This window comes from Rhinoderma darwinii, chromosome 5 (assembly GCF_050947455.1).
Source record: "Rhinoderma darwinii isolate aRhiDar2 chromosome 5, aRhiDar2.hap1, whole genome shotgun sequence".
Lineage (NCBI taxonomy): Eukaryota > Metazoa > Chordata > Amphibia > Anura > Rhinodermatidae > Rhinoderma > Rhinoderma darwinii.
The window spans coordinates 313676456-313695842 of record NC_134691.1 but is presented as its reverse complement, the minus strand read 5'-3'; the positions used below and the strand labels follow the sequence as shown (position 1 = coordinate 313695842).

General features: G+C 42.4%; 1 protein-coding gene across 1 annotated transcript in view; it reads right to left on the bottom strand.

The window, feature by feature from the left end:
• Nucleotides 1–13710: 13710 nt before the first annotated feature.
• NRP1 (neuropilin 1) overlaps nucleotides 13711–19387 on the bottom strand; it is a 139670-nt gene continuing 133993 nt past the window's right edge. The window contains exon 18 of the mRNA XM_075827471.1: nucleotides 13711–18190. Within this exon, the coding sequence (XP_075683586.1) occupies nucleotides 17907–18190 (284 nt within the window). The 3' untranslated portion in view covers nucleotides 13711–17906. The remainder of the gene's footprint in view (nucleotides 18191–19387) is intronic.

The following is a 19387-nucleotide window of genomic DNA, read 5'->3' as shown; positions in this document are numbered from 1 at the left end:
CTGTTCCGACGGGTCGTTTTTCTACTCCTCATTTTCAAAGAACTGTGCGTAAAAAGAAGTGCATGTCGCCTCTTGAGCCGTTTTTGGAGCCGTTTCTCATTGACTCAATAGAAAAACAGCTTCAAAAAGGCAAACCGCTCCGTATTTTCAGACGGATTTTGTTAACCGTGTGAACATAGCCTTACAGAAATCATTTGGTTGCAGTGATTGCCTCAAAAAGTTGTGCAACAAAATATTAAAGGGAATGTGTCGCTAGAAATAATTTTTTTTTTTTTAGTTAAACTGTTAGTATTTTTTGAATTTTTTCACAAGAAAGGAAATATTATAAATTAGATTCTAATTTATAACATTTCCCTGTGCTGGTCACTAGAGAGAGCAATTCCCAAAATTGCAGCATTGGCATGTCGTAAAGCAACCTCATTGCTTTATGCTGCATATTTGGAGAATACACACTCGCTCTAGTGTGCTCAAAGAATCCCCCCTCCTTTATCCTGGCTAGTGCCAGGAGAAAGGAGGGGGTTAAATGTTCAAACCTCCTACACTGTGTGCCGCCATTTTTTAAGCGAATGCACAGTGTAGGAGGATTAGATACAGTATACACGAACATACACAAACATACACAAACATAATTACTTGCTCCTGCCGCCGCCGCTGCCTCCGCTCCGTCCGCTCCCTCCGCTCCGTCCGCTCCCTCCACTCGTAGTCCTTGTTTCTCAACATATGGACGGAAGCCGCGACCGGAAGTCATCATCTGTCCGGCCGCGGCTTCCGGTCCACATGAAAATGGTGCCGGATGTCACTCGGCCGAAGACCTTCCTTTTGGACTGTGTGAGCCGTTCCCACACAGATGGCGTACGCTGTAGTGAATGGAACGGCTCCCGTTCGCATTCAGTATGGGGATGCATATGCCGTATTCCATCTCTGTATGTGTCGTTAATCGACACATACAGAGATGAAAAAAAAAAATGGCAGCCCCCATAGAGAAGTAAAAGAAAGAAAAAAGTACAACACAAAAACACAAATAAATAAAATTACATACAAATACTAAATGCAAAAACATATTAAAAATATTTTTTCGTGACACCTTCCCTTTAAGTAAAGGGGACCATCATTTTTGTCCAGGTCGGTTTCATTAGTTTGTTTTTTCAAATTTTTCTGTTGAACCACAATTCAAAAGCAATGTCTGATTTACATTAGTTGATTTTCAGTAAATTAAAAGGTATTATTACTTATGTCAGTTTCAAGTTATTTCAGTGACCATTGTGTTTTTTTTTTCTTTAACAGAAGGGTACCAACAATTTTGTCCACAACTGTAACTTACACAGTTAATTTTGTGTGCCCTCCTAACTGCGCAAAAAAAATAAAAAATACAATTTCTTCCACATAAAACAAGGCCTTACACAGTCACGTCAATGAAAAAATAAAAAAGTTCTGGCTGCTAAAATGCAGCGAGGCAAAAACGAAAAAAATGTAACTGGTCATTTAGGCCTTTACAGGCTTAGTCGATAAGGGGTTAAGGCTGAACTCATTCTTCTCATATTTTTTAAAACTTTACACATTGCATCTAAAAACTGCAATGTAGTTCTGCAACCTACAGCAAGGTGTGAAGCCGGCCTAAACCTTAAAGCAAATGTCTCCCTCATAAAACAAGGTCTATTACATTAGATAAAAATAATTATTTCTGCACATACACACAAGACTTAAAGAGGCTCTGTCACCAGATTTTGCAACCCCTATCTCCTATTGCAGCAGATCGGCGCTGCAATGGAGATAAGAGTAACGTTTTTTTTTTTTTTTAAACGAGCATTTTTGGCCAAGTTATGACCATTTTTATATTTATGCAAATGAGGCTTTCTAAAGTACAACTGGGCGTGTTTAAAGTTAAAGTACAACTGGGCGTGTATTATGTGCGTACATCGGGGCGTTTTTACTTCTTTTACTAGCTGGGCGTTAGGAATGGGAGTGTATGATGCTGACGAATCAGCATCATCCACTTCTCTTCGTTAACACCCAGCTTCTGGCAGTGCACAGACACACAGCGTGTCCTCGAGAGATCACGCTGTGACGTCACTCACTTCCTGCCCCAGGTCCTGCATCGTGTCAGACGAGCGAGGACACATCGGCACCAGAGGCTACAGTTGATTCTGCAGCAGCATCGGCGTTTGCAGGTAAGTCGATGTAGCTACTTACCTGCAAACGCTGATGCTGCTGCAGAATCAACTGTAGCCTCTGGTGCCGATGTGTCCTCGCTCGTCCGACACGATGCAGGACCTGGGGCAGGAAGTGAGTGACGTCACAGCGTGATCTCTCGAGGACACGCTGTGTGTCTGTGCACTGACAGAAGCTGGGTGGTAACGAAACGAAGAGAAATGGATGATGCTGATTCGTCAGCATCATACACTTCTATTCACAACGCCCAGCTAGTAAAAGAAGTAAAAACGCCCCGATGTACGCACATAATACACGCCCACTTGGACTTTTACTGTAAACACACCCAGTTGTACTTTAGAAAGCCTCATTTGCATAAATATAAAAATGGTCATAACTTGGCCAAAAATGCTCGTTTTTTAAAAATAAAAACGTTACTGTAATCTACATTGCAGCGCCGATCTGCTGCAATAGCAGATAGGGGTTGCAAAATCTGGTGACAGAGCCTCTTTAAAGAGGCTCTGTCACCACATTATAAGTGGCCTATATTGTACATGATGTGATCGGCGCTGTAATGTAGATTACATCAGTGTTTTTTTATTTAGAAAAACGATCATTTTTGACGGAGTTAGGACCTATATTAGCTTTATGCTAATGAGTTTCTTAATGGACAACTGGGCGTGTTTTAGTTTTTGGCCAAGTTGGCGTTGTAGAGAGAAGTGTATGACGCTGACCAATCAGTGACCAATCAGCGTCATACACTCCTCCCCATTCATTTACACTGCACTAGCGATATAGCTATATCGCAATGTGCTGCCACATAAACACACTATATCGTTACTGCAGTGTCATGACAATGAATATACATTACCTCCAGCCAGGACGTGATGACTATTCAGAGTCCTGACACTTCTGTAGCGTCTCTGTGATATTTACAGCAAGACAAGCGTAATCTCGCGAGATTATGATGTAACCTGTCATTTCAAACGAGATTACGCTTGCCTTGCGGTAAATATCACAGAAACGCTACAGAAGTGTCAGAATTCTGAATAGATATCACGTCCTGACTGGAGGTAATGTATATTCGTTGTCAGGACACTGTAGTAATGTTATTGTTTGTGTATGTGGCTGCACATAGTGATATAGCTATATCGCTATGTGCTGTGTAAATGAATGGAGAGAAGTGTATGACGCTGATTGGTCACTGATTGGTCAGCGTCATACACTTCTCTCCACAACGCCCACTTGGTCATATAGTAAAACACGCCCAGTTGTCCATTAAGAAACTCATTAGCATAAAGCTAAAATAGGTCATAACTCCGTCAAAAATTATCGTTTTTCTAAATAAAAAAACTGCTGTAATCTACATTACAGCGCCGATCACATCATGTACAATATAGGGCACTTATAATGTGGTGACAGAGACTCTTTAATAATTGTTTCTTTTTCTTTATTTGGATCACTAGAAAGAAGTCTAGAATCTTACAAGACAAGTTCACGTTCTAAGACGTGTCATACAATACTAGGTCTGGGAAATATTTCCCAGAAGCTGCTTTGGTGGAAAATAATGTTCATATTTGGCATGTGCTTCACATATATCCACCAAATGTTTCCTGCCTGTATTTATATCCAATATCCAGCTGACAATACTTTGTAATATGAAGCTCTAGTGCCATCTAGTGGTAACATTGGATCTGTGCAATCCGGATCTGTAATAAAAATAGAACTGTAGAATGGAAATCTAGAAATCTCTTTTTTATTTTAGTTCGGTCACATGATGCATTATTTCCAATTACCATTTTTTTAATATTTCCCTCCCTGGGAGGAGCTTAACTGTCATATGACTGAAAGATAATTATTCTAATATGTAATAGAGATAAAAGTCAGAAGTTGTTATAATACAGAAAAGATACTGTAACTGGAGGCCTAACTTAAAGTTCCTGGGTCCCTATGCAAAATCTTTAAGGGGTTCCGCAACAATACTTGCAATTTATAGTACTGCTATCATCTTTGTTGTCAGAGGAACCGTTGGCTCATCTCAGGCACCATTCCTTGGTGTAACTGCAACCTCTGCACTTCATATACTTAAGGAGAAACTCCAGTAAATTGTTTCATTGTGGCCCCTGTTTGTACAGTACACCTGGCAAAAGGTAGGGCAGGTTATCCTCTAGGGCCGTATGCACGTGAATGTGTTTTTGCGTCCGCAATTCATCCGCAAAACATGTGGATGAATTGCGGACCCATTCATTTCTATGGGCCCATGCACACGAACGTGGTTTCCACAGTCCGTGAATTGGCCGGGACCCTGGACCACAAAAAGATAGGACAAGTCATTATACGGTCCAGATTTGCGGTCCAGGCTCATTGAAATCAATGTGTGCACGGTCCGTGAATTGTGGACGGCCCACAGATGACACTCCGCAGCCATCCGTGCCGTAACCATGGGTTGTGCACAAGGCTACAGTCATGAGGCCTTAGGCCTCATGCACACGGCACACGACCATGCCCGTAATCAAGGCCTGCGATTGCGGGCACGGCCTGCTGCCGACACCCGCGTGCCGCGGGCAGCATTTTCGTGCTGCGCTCCCATACAAAGTATGGGAGCACGGGTCACAAAAAAAGTAGGACATCCTTCATATTTCCCGGCACAATTCTACGGCATGGACAGGTGTCCGCGGCTAATAGTACCAGGCGGGTCCATAATTGCAGACAGCCAGGGGGATGTCAATCCAAATCTGAGGGGCGCCATTTCAATTTTCGCCTCAGGCAGCAAAAAAGCTAGAATCGACCCTGCGGACAGTGGTGAACACAAGCACCAACATTACAATAACTGCTGCCTCCTGGTGTTTAAAACCACATCTTTCCGAGATTTATTGCTGTGAACTCTGCAATGATGGGAAGGATCACTGCAGAAATGAAGTATAGTGCTTGTTGGCCGAGCCACAGCTAATCAGCTCTAGACTTGTTTTCTGCACTGATGCCTCGCTCATTAGCGCACATCTCTGGCGCCGCAGAGGAAAAGGAGAATCAGTACCTGACCAGTCTGCATGTACAATACAAACCTAACGCTGGTTGGCTGAGCATCAGCCAATCAGTGATGGGCTTGCTCTTTCTACTGCCCCCTGAGCACAAATATGCATTTGTGTGAGTATTGTGTCTTTTTCTAATGTATTAGTGGCCATTTGTGTGCGTGTTGTTTTCCGTGTGAGTGGTATGTGTGGTATAGGTCTAGTGTGTAAGTGTTATGTGAGGTATGTGTTTAGCATTTGTGTGGTACGTGTCTGCGGTATGTGTACAGTGTAAGTAGTGCATGCGGTATGTGTCTAGTGTGTGAGTGGTGTGTGCGGTATGTGTCTAGTGTGTGAGTGGTATGTGTCTAGTATGTGAGTGGTGTGTGCGGTATGTGTCGTGCAGTATGTGTCTAGTGTCTGGTACGTGTCTAGTGTGTGAGTCGTATGTGTCTAGTATGTGAGTGGTATGTGTCTAGTGTGTGAATGGTATGTGTCTAGTGTCTGAGTGGTATGTGTCTAGTGTGTGAGTCGTATGTGTCTAGTATGTGAGTGGTATGTGTCTAGTGTCTGAATGGTATGTGTCTAGTATGTGAGTGGTGTGGGCAGCATCTGTATCGGGTGTGAGTAGTGCGTGTCCAACATGTGTCCTTGGTGTGGGTAGACAACGTACAGCATATGTCTTAGGTGTGAGTGGCGAGAGTGGAGGATATATCCTAGGTGTGAGTGGGGGATGTGTTCTAGGTGTAAGAATTGTGTGCGCGCATGTGTCCTGGGTTTGAGTGGTGTGCGTGCGCATGTGTCCTAGGTGTGAGTGTTGTGCGTGTTCATGTGTCCTAGATGTGAGTGGTGTGCGTGCGCGCGCATGTGTCCTAGGAGTGAGTGGCACGAATGCAGCATGTGTCCAGCATGTGAGTGTGTGTGTGTGTGTGTGTGTGTGTGTGTGTGTGTGTGTATATGGCTGAATATCAAAATCATAATATTCAGTTACAGTATGGTGATATTTTAGCATTGTGTAATGGTATAATTTGCAGTCTTTATAAGTCAGTATTAGGCCATGATCACACAATCAGGATTTGATTAGGACTAAGTCCCTGATTCCACACCTAAATGCCTTTCAAATCCGCTAACATTCTGCATCCATTACAAGTGAGTGGGCTATTTTATACCCCATTCACATGCAGAGGTTAGAAGTCTGCTGGAATTTGTTTTGCTCTGGAAAAAACAATCCTCTAGTATAATGAGCACGTTCATTATTCTCGTGGAGGAGCAGTGGATTCGTGGGAGTTGGAGCTATCAGGACTATTCCTCTTTCATTTACACCTGTTTTAATAAATCTCCCCATGTCTTGTATAGCTGAAATGTGGTCCCATGTACTCCAGCCCAACTGTCGGCTGCGTATGGCCTACGGTGGGCCTGTGTGCTTAAAAATAACAGGGCTGATTTTATGTCCCAGTCCGGCCCTGCTTATGACATTCCCTAAGGTCTATATATTTATGGAATTGTTCTGTATTGTAGTTTCCCACATACTCTGGCAGGACTTATTCAGTTTGGGCTTTACACACACTTCACAGTGTGTCTTATTGTGGGTGACTGTTTGTACTCTTGTATGCAACGTTTCTTTAAATTTGTCAGGGGTCCATTTTCTTTTGTGGTGTAAAAAAAAGTAGTTATTTTGATATATTTCTGGATGTGCATATCGATTATTTTTCCTTACTCTTTCTGGTAGCTATACATGTATAACAAGTGACACCTAGCAGAGAATATGTCAATCTGTCATCTGTATAAATCCTTGCCTCAAAGGGTATCGAAACCTTTTGATGATATTTTTTAATGCAATTTATGAATTTTGTGATATTAAGCACTATTCCAATATACTTTTATTAAAAATGGTTCTTTGTTTCTGTTCTGCAGCTTTTATGTATCCACTGTATATAGAAGCTGCAGAACGACCTTGTCAGCTGAATATGCCAGTGAGCTGGACTGATGGCTCGGCTGACAGCTCCTCCTGTGTGCGTCTGACACGCACTCTAAAGGCCCTATTACATTGCCAATGATCGGGCAAACGAGCGTTCATGAGAACTTTCGTTCTCCAACATCGCAGAATTAAAAATTATTGTTGTCGGCAGCACATCTCTCTGTGTAATCAGGGATATTCGCTGCCGACATGATAAAAATGTATAGGGACGAGCGATCATAGTAAAGAGCGCTCGTCCCTATACTGTACATATCCAATCAATGCTCCGTGTGATTGGAGCAAACGAGCGCCGATCAACGAGCTGTCTCGTTGTTTGGTGCTTGTTTACACGGCCCATGTAATAGTACCTTAACCCTACTACCAATCAAATCTAAGTTGATTGACTTAGCCAATTTAGTTGCTTGACCAACAGCAGCTTCACTCCTTCTCTAGCAGCTTGTTCTCAAATGAACACACATTGGCAGGAACGCACTCCCAGCTTTAGGACACGGCGTTGCCATTCTGCCCTGGAGCTTTTATGGCGCGGCAGTACACTAACTAAGTTGGCGTTGGGGCCATTTATCCCAATGACAGTTTAATCTGTGCCTTCCCTTGGCACAGGAATAAAATAAAACAGGCCAGACGGCTACAACTAAAACAACTCGACAGTTTCACAGGAGACAGTTTTACACTTCCTCACCTATGCCATTTACTGACGCAAAGCCAAAGCCTTTCTTGCTGCTGAACCATATAACAGTCCCTTTAACTCTCTCGTCCCACATCTCCTGGCTCTTAGGGACACTTTCTTACATCCTGCTCCCACAGTATCCGGTGCACCTCATACACTAGGAGCTTATTCAGGTGGTCTGCTTCCTCCTGACATGGCCTAAACATATTCTGTGCTGGTTTTCCAACCAACTGGCATGGCAGCGGTTGCGCAACTGCACGCGGGCCTGCTTCCATGGCCTCACTGGCCTAACAGAACAGTATCACTCATGTCTACTTGTGCGGTCTATTTGATCGGCCACCACCAGCTTCTCTCCAGGGCTTCCAGGCCTCCTCCAGGGCAGGGATCAGGGCCCGACCTCTGTCCCTCCTTCTCTGACGGCTCCCTCTTTTCCCAACGCAACTGACAAAACTCCTACAGCAGAACGCCCCATTACCATCGGCGACTGGCCAGCTGGATTTTATAGTCCGCCATCTTGCTCCTGGGCTGCAACATACTGCCCATAGGTATAGAGTTGGCATAGGTAGTGTATGGACCAGTTAGATTTGTTGTGGAAGAGATGATATGGAGAGCAGAAGTGATGGAAAATCATATCTTTACTTGGGCCAGTGTTGCATCACACCCGACCACAGCAACACGGATAACCTCACGCTTCAGAGGCACAGTTCTTATAAGTTGTGGTTCAGGGGTATGATGGCTGGCAGACAGACAGACAGAGTGAAGGGGCACTACTCTCTGATACAGGGGTACGCCATGAACAGATCTCCGGCCTACACCGGCATAGTATAAATGAACCCCCTTTTTTTCCCCACATAAAACCCGCCCTAACTTATTGGACACACCCCCATAATGACAGCCAGAGGATCACTATTAACAGTGCTAAAGTACATCCATACACAGTGATAAAGTATCCCCATTGACTGCGCCAGATTGACCCCTATATATATTGCCAGCCAGATGGTATCCCCAGTGCACCTTTGAACATAACAGTCAGAGAGGTCCCCCATAAACAGGGCCAGCCAGAGTGCCCCCATTAACAGTGTCAGCCAGTGAGTGTCCCCATAAACAGTATCAGACAGTGAGTGCCCCTATAAACAGTGTCTTTCAGAAAGCGCTCCGATGAACAGTCTCTGATTTGTTCAGCAGGGTGTAACGCCTGCAGCGGGTTCCGCTCTTGATGGTGGAAAGTTTCTCTCCTGGCTGCCTATCTCTCCTCCAGGCCGACGGCGCCTTCTGCTGTCCTTCGCTCGGGACAGCACTGTCCCTTAAAGGGCCAGTGCACACAAAATTCAAAAGTGACTCCGCCAATTCTTGTTGCCCCCAGGAGTATGTAAGGCACCTCCACTATCAACCCGGTGCCTGAGCAACATTAGAACAACCTTGTGGTATCCTCCGTATGTAGCGGTTATTTGGTCACTGTACATTGGCATTATTTGCGCACTGTCAGATGGTATTGTGTGTCTATCGGGTGTATTATATGGTGTAGTTATTTGTACACTGTTTGACGTGATGCAGTGAAGTCATCGCACCTGCCTGCCCTCAGCCACCAACGGCTGGAGGAGGTCTAAAGTATAAGGTGTTCGGTTTGTTGTGGGAATGAGGCTAGGTGAGTATAACTTTTAATATTTTAAGGGCGACTTTTACAGTGTGAAGAGGCACTAAGGGGGCATCCCTACTTTCTGTGAGGCATTTAGTGTGGGGGGCAAAAAAACGACAGTGTGGGGGGCAATAACAGGGTATCGCTACATTTTGGAGGACACATAAAGAGAACCTTTCACCTCCCCATACATGTGCAGCTGAGTGTAGCATTGTGTTGGCATGTAACATCGCTGTGACACTGTCCAATCAGCTACAGTGTCACAGCAAGAGCTGGAGAGAGGAGAGCGTGTACGCTCTCGCTCACTCTTCAATTCTCGGCAGACAAGAACGACAAGACTGTGTGATCTCTCGCGCAAGAGATCACACAGTCTTATCTGCCAAGATGCCTTCTAAGGGGGCATCCTTACTATGTGGGAGCACTAAGGGGCATCCTTACTGTGTGGGGGGCACTAAGGGGGCAATAGTTCTGTGAAAGGGGCACTAAGGGAGCATCCTTATTGTGTGAGGGGTACTAATGGGGCATTATTACTGTAAGGGTTGCACTAAGGGAGAATCATTACTATGAAGGAGGCATTAAGAATGACTCATTTCTATGTGTGGGGAACTAAGGGAGCATCTTTACTATGTGGGGGGGGGATCTGTATAATTGGTTATATTGGTTTTTGTGGTAGGTATATGTGGTCTTGGTGTGACAATATTATTTGACTTTCGTATAGTATTATTATTTGGTAAGTGCATAATTGTAATATTGAGAAAATGATTTTGTTGCAGAGCTGATGCATTTACCAATACAGGTGTCAGGCACCACAATGCTGATTTTCATTATAAAATAATATCCAGCTTTAAAAATTTTTATAAAAATTGGAGAGCTGCATATGGGCTCAAATAACTACCAAGCCCATAATCACCTTTTAGATGCCCAGAAGGGATTGTCCCCCACAACTCTGGACACAGCGGTCACTTGCCATACATACTGGCATCACTGATGCATTTGGGAGGTAGGGCACAAGACTGGACCGTTTGTGGTTAAGAAGGTGAGTATGAGTTTATTTATTATTTGAGTAGTTATGGAGATGCCCATTTTTTCCCTTAAGTTGGACCCCTTTATATTAACACAAACTAAAAATTGTTGAAGTGTGTCTGGGGAAGTGGTTATAAATGTCCAAAATACTCAGGCCATTGATTGGTTAAAACCCACCTAGATACATCTTCTTATACAGACCCTCACCGATCAAAACTTATGACATTTCACTATGACCAGTTAGAAGTTTTTTGAAAGTTTAGTCACCCTTTAAGTGTTAACCACTAAAATACCATAGACCTCCAGGAATATTAACCCATAACCTACATGTAAAATGTATATCGATGCCCCTTCTTTGCCTTAGATATAAGGTAGTAACTGCTAAACTACTCTAGACCACCAGCAGTATAACTGGAAAACTATCACTAACCCCCAAACCACCCCATGTAAAACTGTGTGATATAATATATGTAGAAAGTTGTCAAAGTCAGTATAATCGGGGGCAATTTGCTATCTCTGTTGTGGGCACCAATGCACTTGGAAGTCCCCCTTTATCCATCAGAATTCCAACACATGACCTCTGAGCCCTCTGAGCTGCAGCAGTCACATGATACATGCATGTAAACAATCACCGGCTGTGCTGCGCCGCTGGGGGAAAGGATATGTGAGTCATAGATCCCAACCGTCCCGGATCTGACGGGACAGTCCAGGTTTTTCACCGCTGCCCTGGGAGGTCTGAATAATGTTCCACAATTCCCCGTTGAGTCACGGACTCCGGCTCCCTGTGGCCAGCCATGCCCCCTCCCCTCCTCCCTCTCCTCCGTAAGGTCAACATAAAGCAAATTGAATGTGCTTACGCTGACCTTACTCACTGCAGGCAGCTCACGTGTCACGGTCTGACTGCGGTCAGACCGTGATATGTGAGCTGCCTGCGCACTGCGCGAGTACGTCACTCGGACGCTCAGCGTAACAGCGTTCTGTTTGCCCGGAGTGAGGGAGCAGGACGCGCGCTCGGCATTTATAGGCAGCATGGCACCGAGCCACCAGAGTCAGTAAAAACCAGACAGACTACTGTGAGTAGAGAAAAGTGTGGCGATTGGAGTAAAAACACACAGTGCCTGGAGACACTAGGGTTTCTAAAATCATAAAATAAATGACATTTATTTTATGATTTTAGAAACGCCAGTGTCTCCAGGCACTGGCTTCTTAAATATAAAAAGGCCCAAGTGGATCATGCCCCATATGGACTTAGAGGGGTTTTCTCACAAACATGTATCCCTAGTCCAAAGCATAGGAGGTACATGTGTGATGGCTGGGGATCTGACCACTGGGATCCCTTAGAGATGAGGAGAACGGGGGACCGAAAGTCCCACCGAAGTGCTCCATAAGACTGGAGCGCTGGTGCGCATGCTCAACTATCGTCCATCACGGACGGTGATCCCAGAAGTTGTATAAAAATGAATGGAGCACTGCCCGGGCATGAGCACCACTGCTCCATTCTTATGGAGCACTTCTGGGAAATTTCGGTCCCTTGTTCTCCTCATTGCTAGGGGCCCCAATGGTTGGACCCCCAGTGATCACACATTAAACCCCAAATCCTTTGGATTAGGGATACATGTATTTGTGCGAAAACCCCTTTAATTTGTAATATATGATTTTTCAGATCCTGAAGCGGTCACGTGCCGCTGCAGCCAATTGCTGGCCTCAGCGGCGATGCTGCCATGAACGGCATGTGACCACTGAGGTCAGCGATTCACTGCAGCTATGGGAGCATTAAACTGTATGGGGACAGCTATGGAGAATTATGCTGTATGGGGGCATCTGTGTGGGCATTATACTGTATGGGGACATCTGTGTTGGAATTATATTGTATGGGGATATCTGTGTGGGCATTATACTGTATGTGGGCATTATATTGTGTGGGTGCAGCTATGGGGCATTATACTGTAAGGGAGGTACTATGGGGGAATTATACTGAGTGGGGGTTAGCTATAGGGGCATTATACTGTGTAGGGGGTTCTATGGGAGCATTGTACTGTGTGGCTAAACCAGGTGTGTATGGGCGGGGATCGGGCAGGGTTAGAGGCGTGGCATAACACGCCTCTTTACAAAACGGCAAAGTTGGGAGGTATGGGTGAGTACTGCTTGTTTTGTTAATTAATCTCAATTTCATCCATTAGCAAAAACAATCAGAAATCGGAAATCAGATAACCCCTTTAATAGGTTAAAAATTCAGCGTTTGCCCCTGTTGTATGAATATGTAATATGTCAATCAAAAATAGGCAGCACTCCAAAATGTTGTGAAGAAAAGGGAGCTTTATTAGTCCTGGTGCTACGTTTCGACTCAAAACACTACAGCCTTTCTCAAGCTTGAGAAAGGCTGTAGTGTTTTGAGCTGAAACGTAGCACCAGGGCCAATAAAGCTCCCTTTTCTTCACAACATTTTGGAGTGCTGCCTATTTTAGATTTTAATATCCAGAAGGGACTTGAATCGGGTCCCTGTGGTGTGCACCCTCGTCTGTTGTCGTACACTCGTGCTGCTGGACGGTGGATTTGTTGTAAGGTAATATGGCAGATATAGACTGCTGTGGGCCCGTGTTGTACCTCCATATGCCTCTGATTTTTTTCTTGTCACAAATGTTCATGGAATCAGTGAGAATTTTTTTTTATGTTGGGCATATTCCATCGCATGCCGTATCATTGAGATAATGGTATAATACGGTCCTGCACGGAGGCCACATACGCAACTACACGAAGTTCAAATGTCTTTCTGTACTGGCTCTGTGCTCATGGCTTTGCTGTGTGCTTGAGGTTTTAAAGTCACAGGGACAGTTAGGCCCTGTTCACACTGAGTTTTTTTACAGGCATTTTTTTCTGCTTGCACAAGGTTTGCCGCGTTTTTCACCCGTGGCCATTAAGCGCCGCGGGCAAAAACGCAGCGAAAAACGCTTTCTCTGCCTCCCATTGATGTCAGTTGGGAGGTCAGAGACGTAGACGCCCGAAGATAGGGCATGTCCCTTCTTTATCCCGCTAGCCGGTTTTTTGGCTCGCGGGAAAAAACCGCCTCGGCCTCTCATTGAAATCAATGGGAAGCATTTTCGGAGGTTTTTTGGTGCGTTTTCCGCGTCAAAAAACTCAGTGTGAACAGGGCAATACAGGCCCACTATGTCTAATGATAAAACCAGCCTTCCTGTGTAATATTGCTTTTCCGATGTGGATAACATAGTATAAGCAAGTCATGCAAAAGTGGAAATATTTTATGAAAATGTTTATTTCAACTGTATCTTTGGAATGTAGTAGTCATCGTTTGGGAATTAAGTTACAGTTCTGTTTATGTGATATTATGCAATTCAATGTCCAAGAATACAAATGTCGTTCAAAGTTAAGGCTTTGCAGTTCATTCCAAAACAACAGTTTACAAGTGTCATATTGTCATACAAAATAAAAATTTCTGTAAAAAAATTTGCACAAAATTTCATGATGATACAAAACATGAAGCAATAATATACCAGTAAAATGAAATCATTTTACTACAGAAAAGTTATTTTTTTTTTAATAGTTTTCGATAAAGAAAAAATATGTTATTTTACATTTTAAAAATTATGAAACAATCTAAAACAAATATAAATGAACAAATTTCTTTAACACTGCCTTTACAAACAATCCATTTGGTCCAAACAGAGGGGGCGGTGCAAATGTTTGACGCCCTCTCTGGCTGGTAAAGGATTAATAATGTTATCAACATATAATTTTAAATATAGTTTTCAGTGCAAGATTCCTTTCTCTCAGTTCTAAAGATTCAGTATCATTTTTCCCAGGATCACTTTCATTGATGCGGATATGACGAGAGCTGAAATTTACTATGAAAATTTTTGAATTTTTTTTGGCCACTAAGTTTCTGCAAATGAGTAAATAGAAAACAGACAAAAGTAATATACAAAATATACATTAAAAAAAAGGTTAAAATTGGCCACAGACTTAAATCAAAACTCCAGCAATAAGTGGGTGCTGCTTACAAGGTGCTAGAAGAGTGTTAATAATAAAACACTCTAAATGAATAACTTTTTACAATTATTTTTTTTTAATTATACAGAGGATTAGTGTAGTATGTCTCTGTCCACACAACCGTCATGGCTTTCATTCTTAATGGAGCCATGACCGGTATAACAGATTTATTGGCATCCTTATGGATCTTATCGTCTTAAAATGTGGTCCTTCGGGTCTCTTTGCGGTCCCGGTATTCTTGACGGCAGCATACTGCGCTATTTTTTGCCGGTACAACCTCCAGAACTCCGACTAAACAGAATAAACACCAACGTCAACGGAGCCCATGAGAATATAACAAAGCAAAACTCTATCCCACACAACAACCAATCAGATTACAGATTATATTTTTGTAGCATAGATCAGATCTTTTCAAAAAATTTATAACTGCTGATATGTTTAGTATATCCCATAACTTTTTGAAATATTTAGCAAGAAGAGGTTTGGTGTTGTTCTTCAAAGTGTGGACAAGTTCTATAATAGAGGGGTAGCTAAAATATAAATGTCACATAGGTGAATACTAATAGTGGTTATCCCATAAACAACATTTAGGACAATGTCCATCTAAAGTCACAGAAGTGAGATCAGCGGAGGTCCAGCACCTGGGGTCTACTCAGATCTTTCTGTTCTTCATTTCAATAGAAAGGAACCACCATGTGCAATCGCCTCTCTGTCGGAGACTGGGGCCTCCTCTTTCTCAGCTACAGATCTGACTAGTATGACATTTTATAATATAGCCCGATAGGACAATTAGGAGTAAAACTAGAATGGGATGAGTTGATAAATTCTTCCATTGATCGGAAGTGCACAATATTATACAAGGGGAATTTCTATAATGTTACAAACCCATTCCTTCCCTTTCCAATAAGAATCAAGAAGGCTATATATATATATATATATATGTGTGTGTGTGTATATATTGCCGAGACGGTATGCAAGTATCCCATAGACCTCCAGTGTCGGTGAGACATCTGCCTATCTCTTTTGCCCTTAGTATTTGTTAAGTGTGACCAACATGTAACAAACAGATAAGGGTTTGTAGCACCTTAAATATATCCCTGTTTCTTCTTTGTGATGCCATAGGGATGTTACCAGCCCAGTACCGTACACGACAGCGCTCAAGGCCATTTCTCCCCAATTTTATAACGTCATTTCGGCTGTGATTTTATTATAACAGTTAATCATGCTTGGAAATCACAAGCGTACAAGTCACCCAGCCCTATATTTATTGATCACCATAAGAGCAGCCAGGAAATCTCTTCCTGCAAGTTCATATTGTGGTCATAATTTAAGAATCCATTTGCTGTCTCAGTTTTTTGCTCTCCAGGAGCACTAGAGACATCGGTGGGATTACGAGCAGAGGGTCTAGATATTTCCTAACATGTTATAAAGAAGCAATAAATAATAAATTACAACGATATTAATTGTGAATGATTTGAACTTAAAACGCCCAACAAAATACGATGAAAGCGAAGCACATAAAACTAATCATCAGCCTAAATAAAATATACATGGGGAACATGGAAGCCGGGTGAAAATAATAAATACAGCTTCCGTTGCTGATAGAACCAGACATTTTATGGTTTTGGTAGATATGAACAAATTGATTCTCCGACTTTGATTTCACAGATTTACAAATCTATTCCCGATTCATTTGTCATTTGTGAGAACCGATCCAGGAACCATGGACATCACAATGGCAAAAAGTAAGAACTATGGTACCTATGGTAACAAAAAAGTTACATTCCCCAAGTATATGGTCAATTACTTTATAACATTATATCATCTTCCTATGACAGTTCCACTTCATACATGAACCCAAAACCCATAGTGTAATCCAATTCTTATGGATTAGAGTTGGATAGTCCTCTATGAGGACTAAGTTACATAGGTGATTATTGATAGTGTGACCACACTACTGAAATCATCCATAATCAGTAGCGCTTTTTAAAAATGTAATCATAGTCTATGCCGAGCCCATGGTTCAATGGAAAATGGCGTATAGCGCTACTTTCCTCAATCCCAAGTGAGATCATAGACTTAATTAAGATCCAGAAGGGCAACTGAGCTTAAAGAGTTTCAGAGGCATATTTGTGCTACCATAAATTGCCCATGTAGATTAGGCCTAAGGCGTAGCTAATAATATGGCACACATAAGACACCAACTTCAATTAGAGTACAACACATTACTGTCCTTCACTGTTCTTCACCATATAGTATTACATAAGAACTTGACTTTTTGGAAAAATGATACCGAAGCTCCTGACCTCCTGATAGAAAGTCAAAGTTAAACTTTGTAGGGTAAATGTCAGAACTTTCCCTTATTCGATCGAAACAAAAGGATGGTCTTCAGCAACAGAGCTAATTTTTTGCCTCTGAGTCTATGGCAAAAGCTTTACATTGTCTACTCAGAGTTGAGTACAATTTGTTAAATACATTCTACAGAGAAGAACACAAATGGGATATTGCAGCTTTTTTTTTGATACAATAAAGTTGTGGTTTCGATAAAAATAATTAATATTCAGAAATCAAAGCTTATCAGCAAAGTTGGTGGTTTATCTAGAGCCCTTGCCTTATCGAGGCCATCGAAAAAAAAAAAAATCACCGTTCTAGTACACAGTTATCGACAAGGGCCTATGATAAAAAAAGAAAGAGTATTGTAATCAGTGAGAATACAGTCAAAACTAACACAAACACAAAAAAGGCACTTGAGAGGACATCCACTAGCTAGTGCCGCAACATTTCCTCAAAGGGTAGACCGATACCCCCTATTGCCGTTGCATTTGATGATGATGATGCATGTACTGTATAGACGTTTTTAAGCACTATGCTTCAGAACAACACTGAAACACAACAATAATGGATAGCTTTGCTTCAAAAATGCCAAAAACATCATAGTGGCACATTTTAGGACTTCCTAAGCCTTTGTTACAGCACTCACATATATGCACAAACATGAAATAGTCGTGCTGCGAGTCCAATAACGTGTGGGTAGTGGGACATATAGGTCTATGTGCCCATTCAAAGCACCCCCACTCCGTGTTGTCTCGTGTCCGCATTCTGGGTTCTGTGCACAACCAAGAAGTATCCGCAGCAGGAAACAGAACAAAACGAAACAGAGGTTACAAAACCATAAAATCGATCATAATTGGTCTCAACACCAGCATCTGATTATCCAGAAACAAAATGACGAACAGAAAAGCCAGCTGTACATGATTCAGATTGTATATACGTTCATAGTTTTCAGGTATATTCACTGAAGCTCCTGAGAGAAGTTTGGCTTCACGACAACCAACGCACTTTTTAGCCTAAACAGTAAAAGATCATCGGTCCGCCTTCACCAAGATTGACTTTAGTCTTTCCACCAAAAGTATCTGCAATATTACGTTTCCTTTTGCTGCTTCATGCCTCTGAATATGTATTCTGTGTGTTTAGTTTGTCCTTTTTCAACTTGACACCGTCCACAAGTTCAAAATTGTAATTCTCTAGGGCAGACAAGTTCCTTTGTGACATTACATGGTGCCAACAAGCACAGTAGAGGACCACTCCACATATAGCTCCTAGGAGTACCCCCAAGGCACTCATTGCAATGATGGTAATAAGAATGGGATCCAAATTCTTCAGTACACCCCCTGGATGCCTGACGACTGTGTCGTTATTCCAACCGGGATAATTAGGCGTGATACCTGTAACAAAGAATCATCATTGTAAGTGGTCTTCTAAAGGTTAAAAAAGGGTTCTGCTTTGGACCCATGGGTGTGCTTACTCCATAAATGGGCTACATAATGTATGGATAGTATGGGCTAAGCCTTGTTTAAGTCCAAAAGGGGGGAGGTGCATGACAGTAGGATTCAAATAAAAACCATGTGTCATGCTCCACCCCCTCAGACACTGCACTAGGCATTACTGTATTACTATTAGTCATGCTCGGAGTATTAGTATTGCCCAAAGTTTCCCTTTAAACTCAAATTCTTGCCATAATATTCTAAACATTGAAAGTAGATTGGATGATCTGGACCCCCGGACACTAAAGGTTACGAGCCTTTTTCCAATCACTATAGCCATGATACAATTGGTTTGGGTTTATAAATTGCAATTAAGGAGAACATGCATTTTTTTTATACTGGTTCTATACTGAATTTTAAGGAGTGTTGAACCTGACATATGGAGCCATTTTCTGGAGTTCTCTTAATGACAGACTCAACTCTGCTACATCAGTACACCAGATGTCAGTTCAAGAGCATTCACTATAGAATAAACATTGCTCACTGCTCATTGCTGGTATGTTTGAGCTGGTATATATTTCTGTGCCGCATTGTAATACTACAACTCTCAGCATGCCTCAAGGGATGCTCAGTAGTTATATACAGTGTAGAAGTCTACAGGCTAAAAGAAGGCAGATACTTTAAAGATTTAATGACGGAAATATCCTCACTTGATTTAAACAAAGGGATAATATCTGTCTTATTGATCGAGTATCACAGCTGCGTATTGTAGATAAGCCCAAAGCAAAAATGATGCAGCGTTTGAGATAACTGTTAAATCAATTCCGCATCAGTACAATATTGCCGCTTGTTTACGATAAAGATATAGATTGTGCTTCAAAACTGTTCTGTGCCCGGGGGGGAATTTTCAATTACATCAGATATCCAACATTCATGTATGATGTATCCTCTGGTAGGGGGGATAGTGTCAGCTGCTGTTCCATTTTTTTGCTTTTGACGTTCTGCAGTATTTCTAGAGGCAGGAAGTTGTATATCTTTGTACGGTCATAAAACTTCTTCTCTAGCACGTCCTGTCTCCATCAACATCTGTGCAAAGCTCCATTTACAAAGATAACCTATACTTGATGGACAAATTCGCAGGAGCAGCAGCAGGAATGG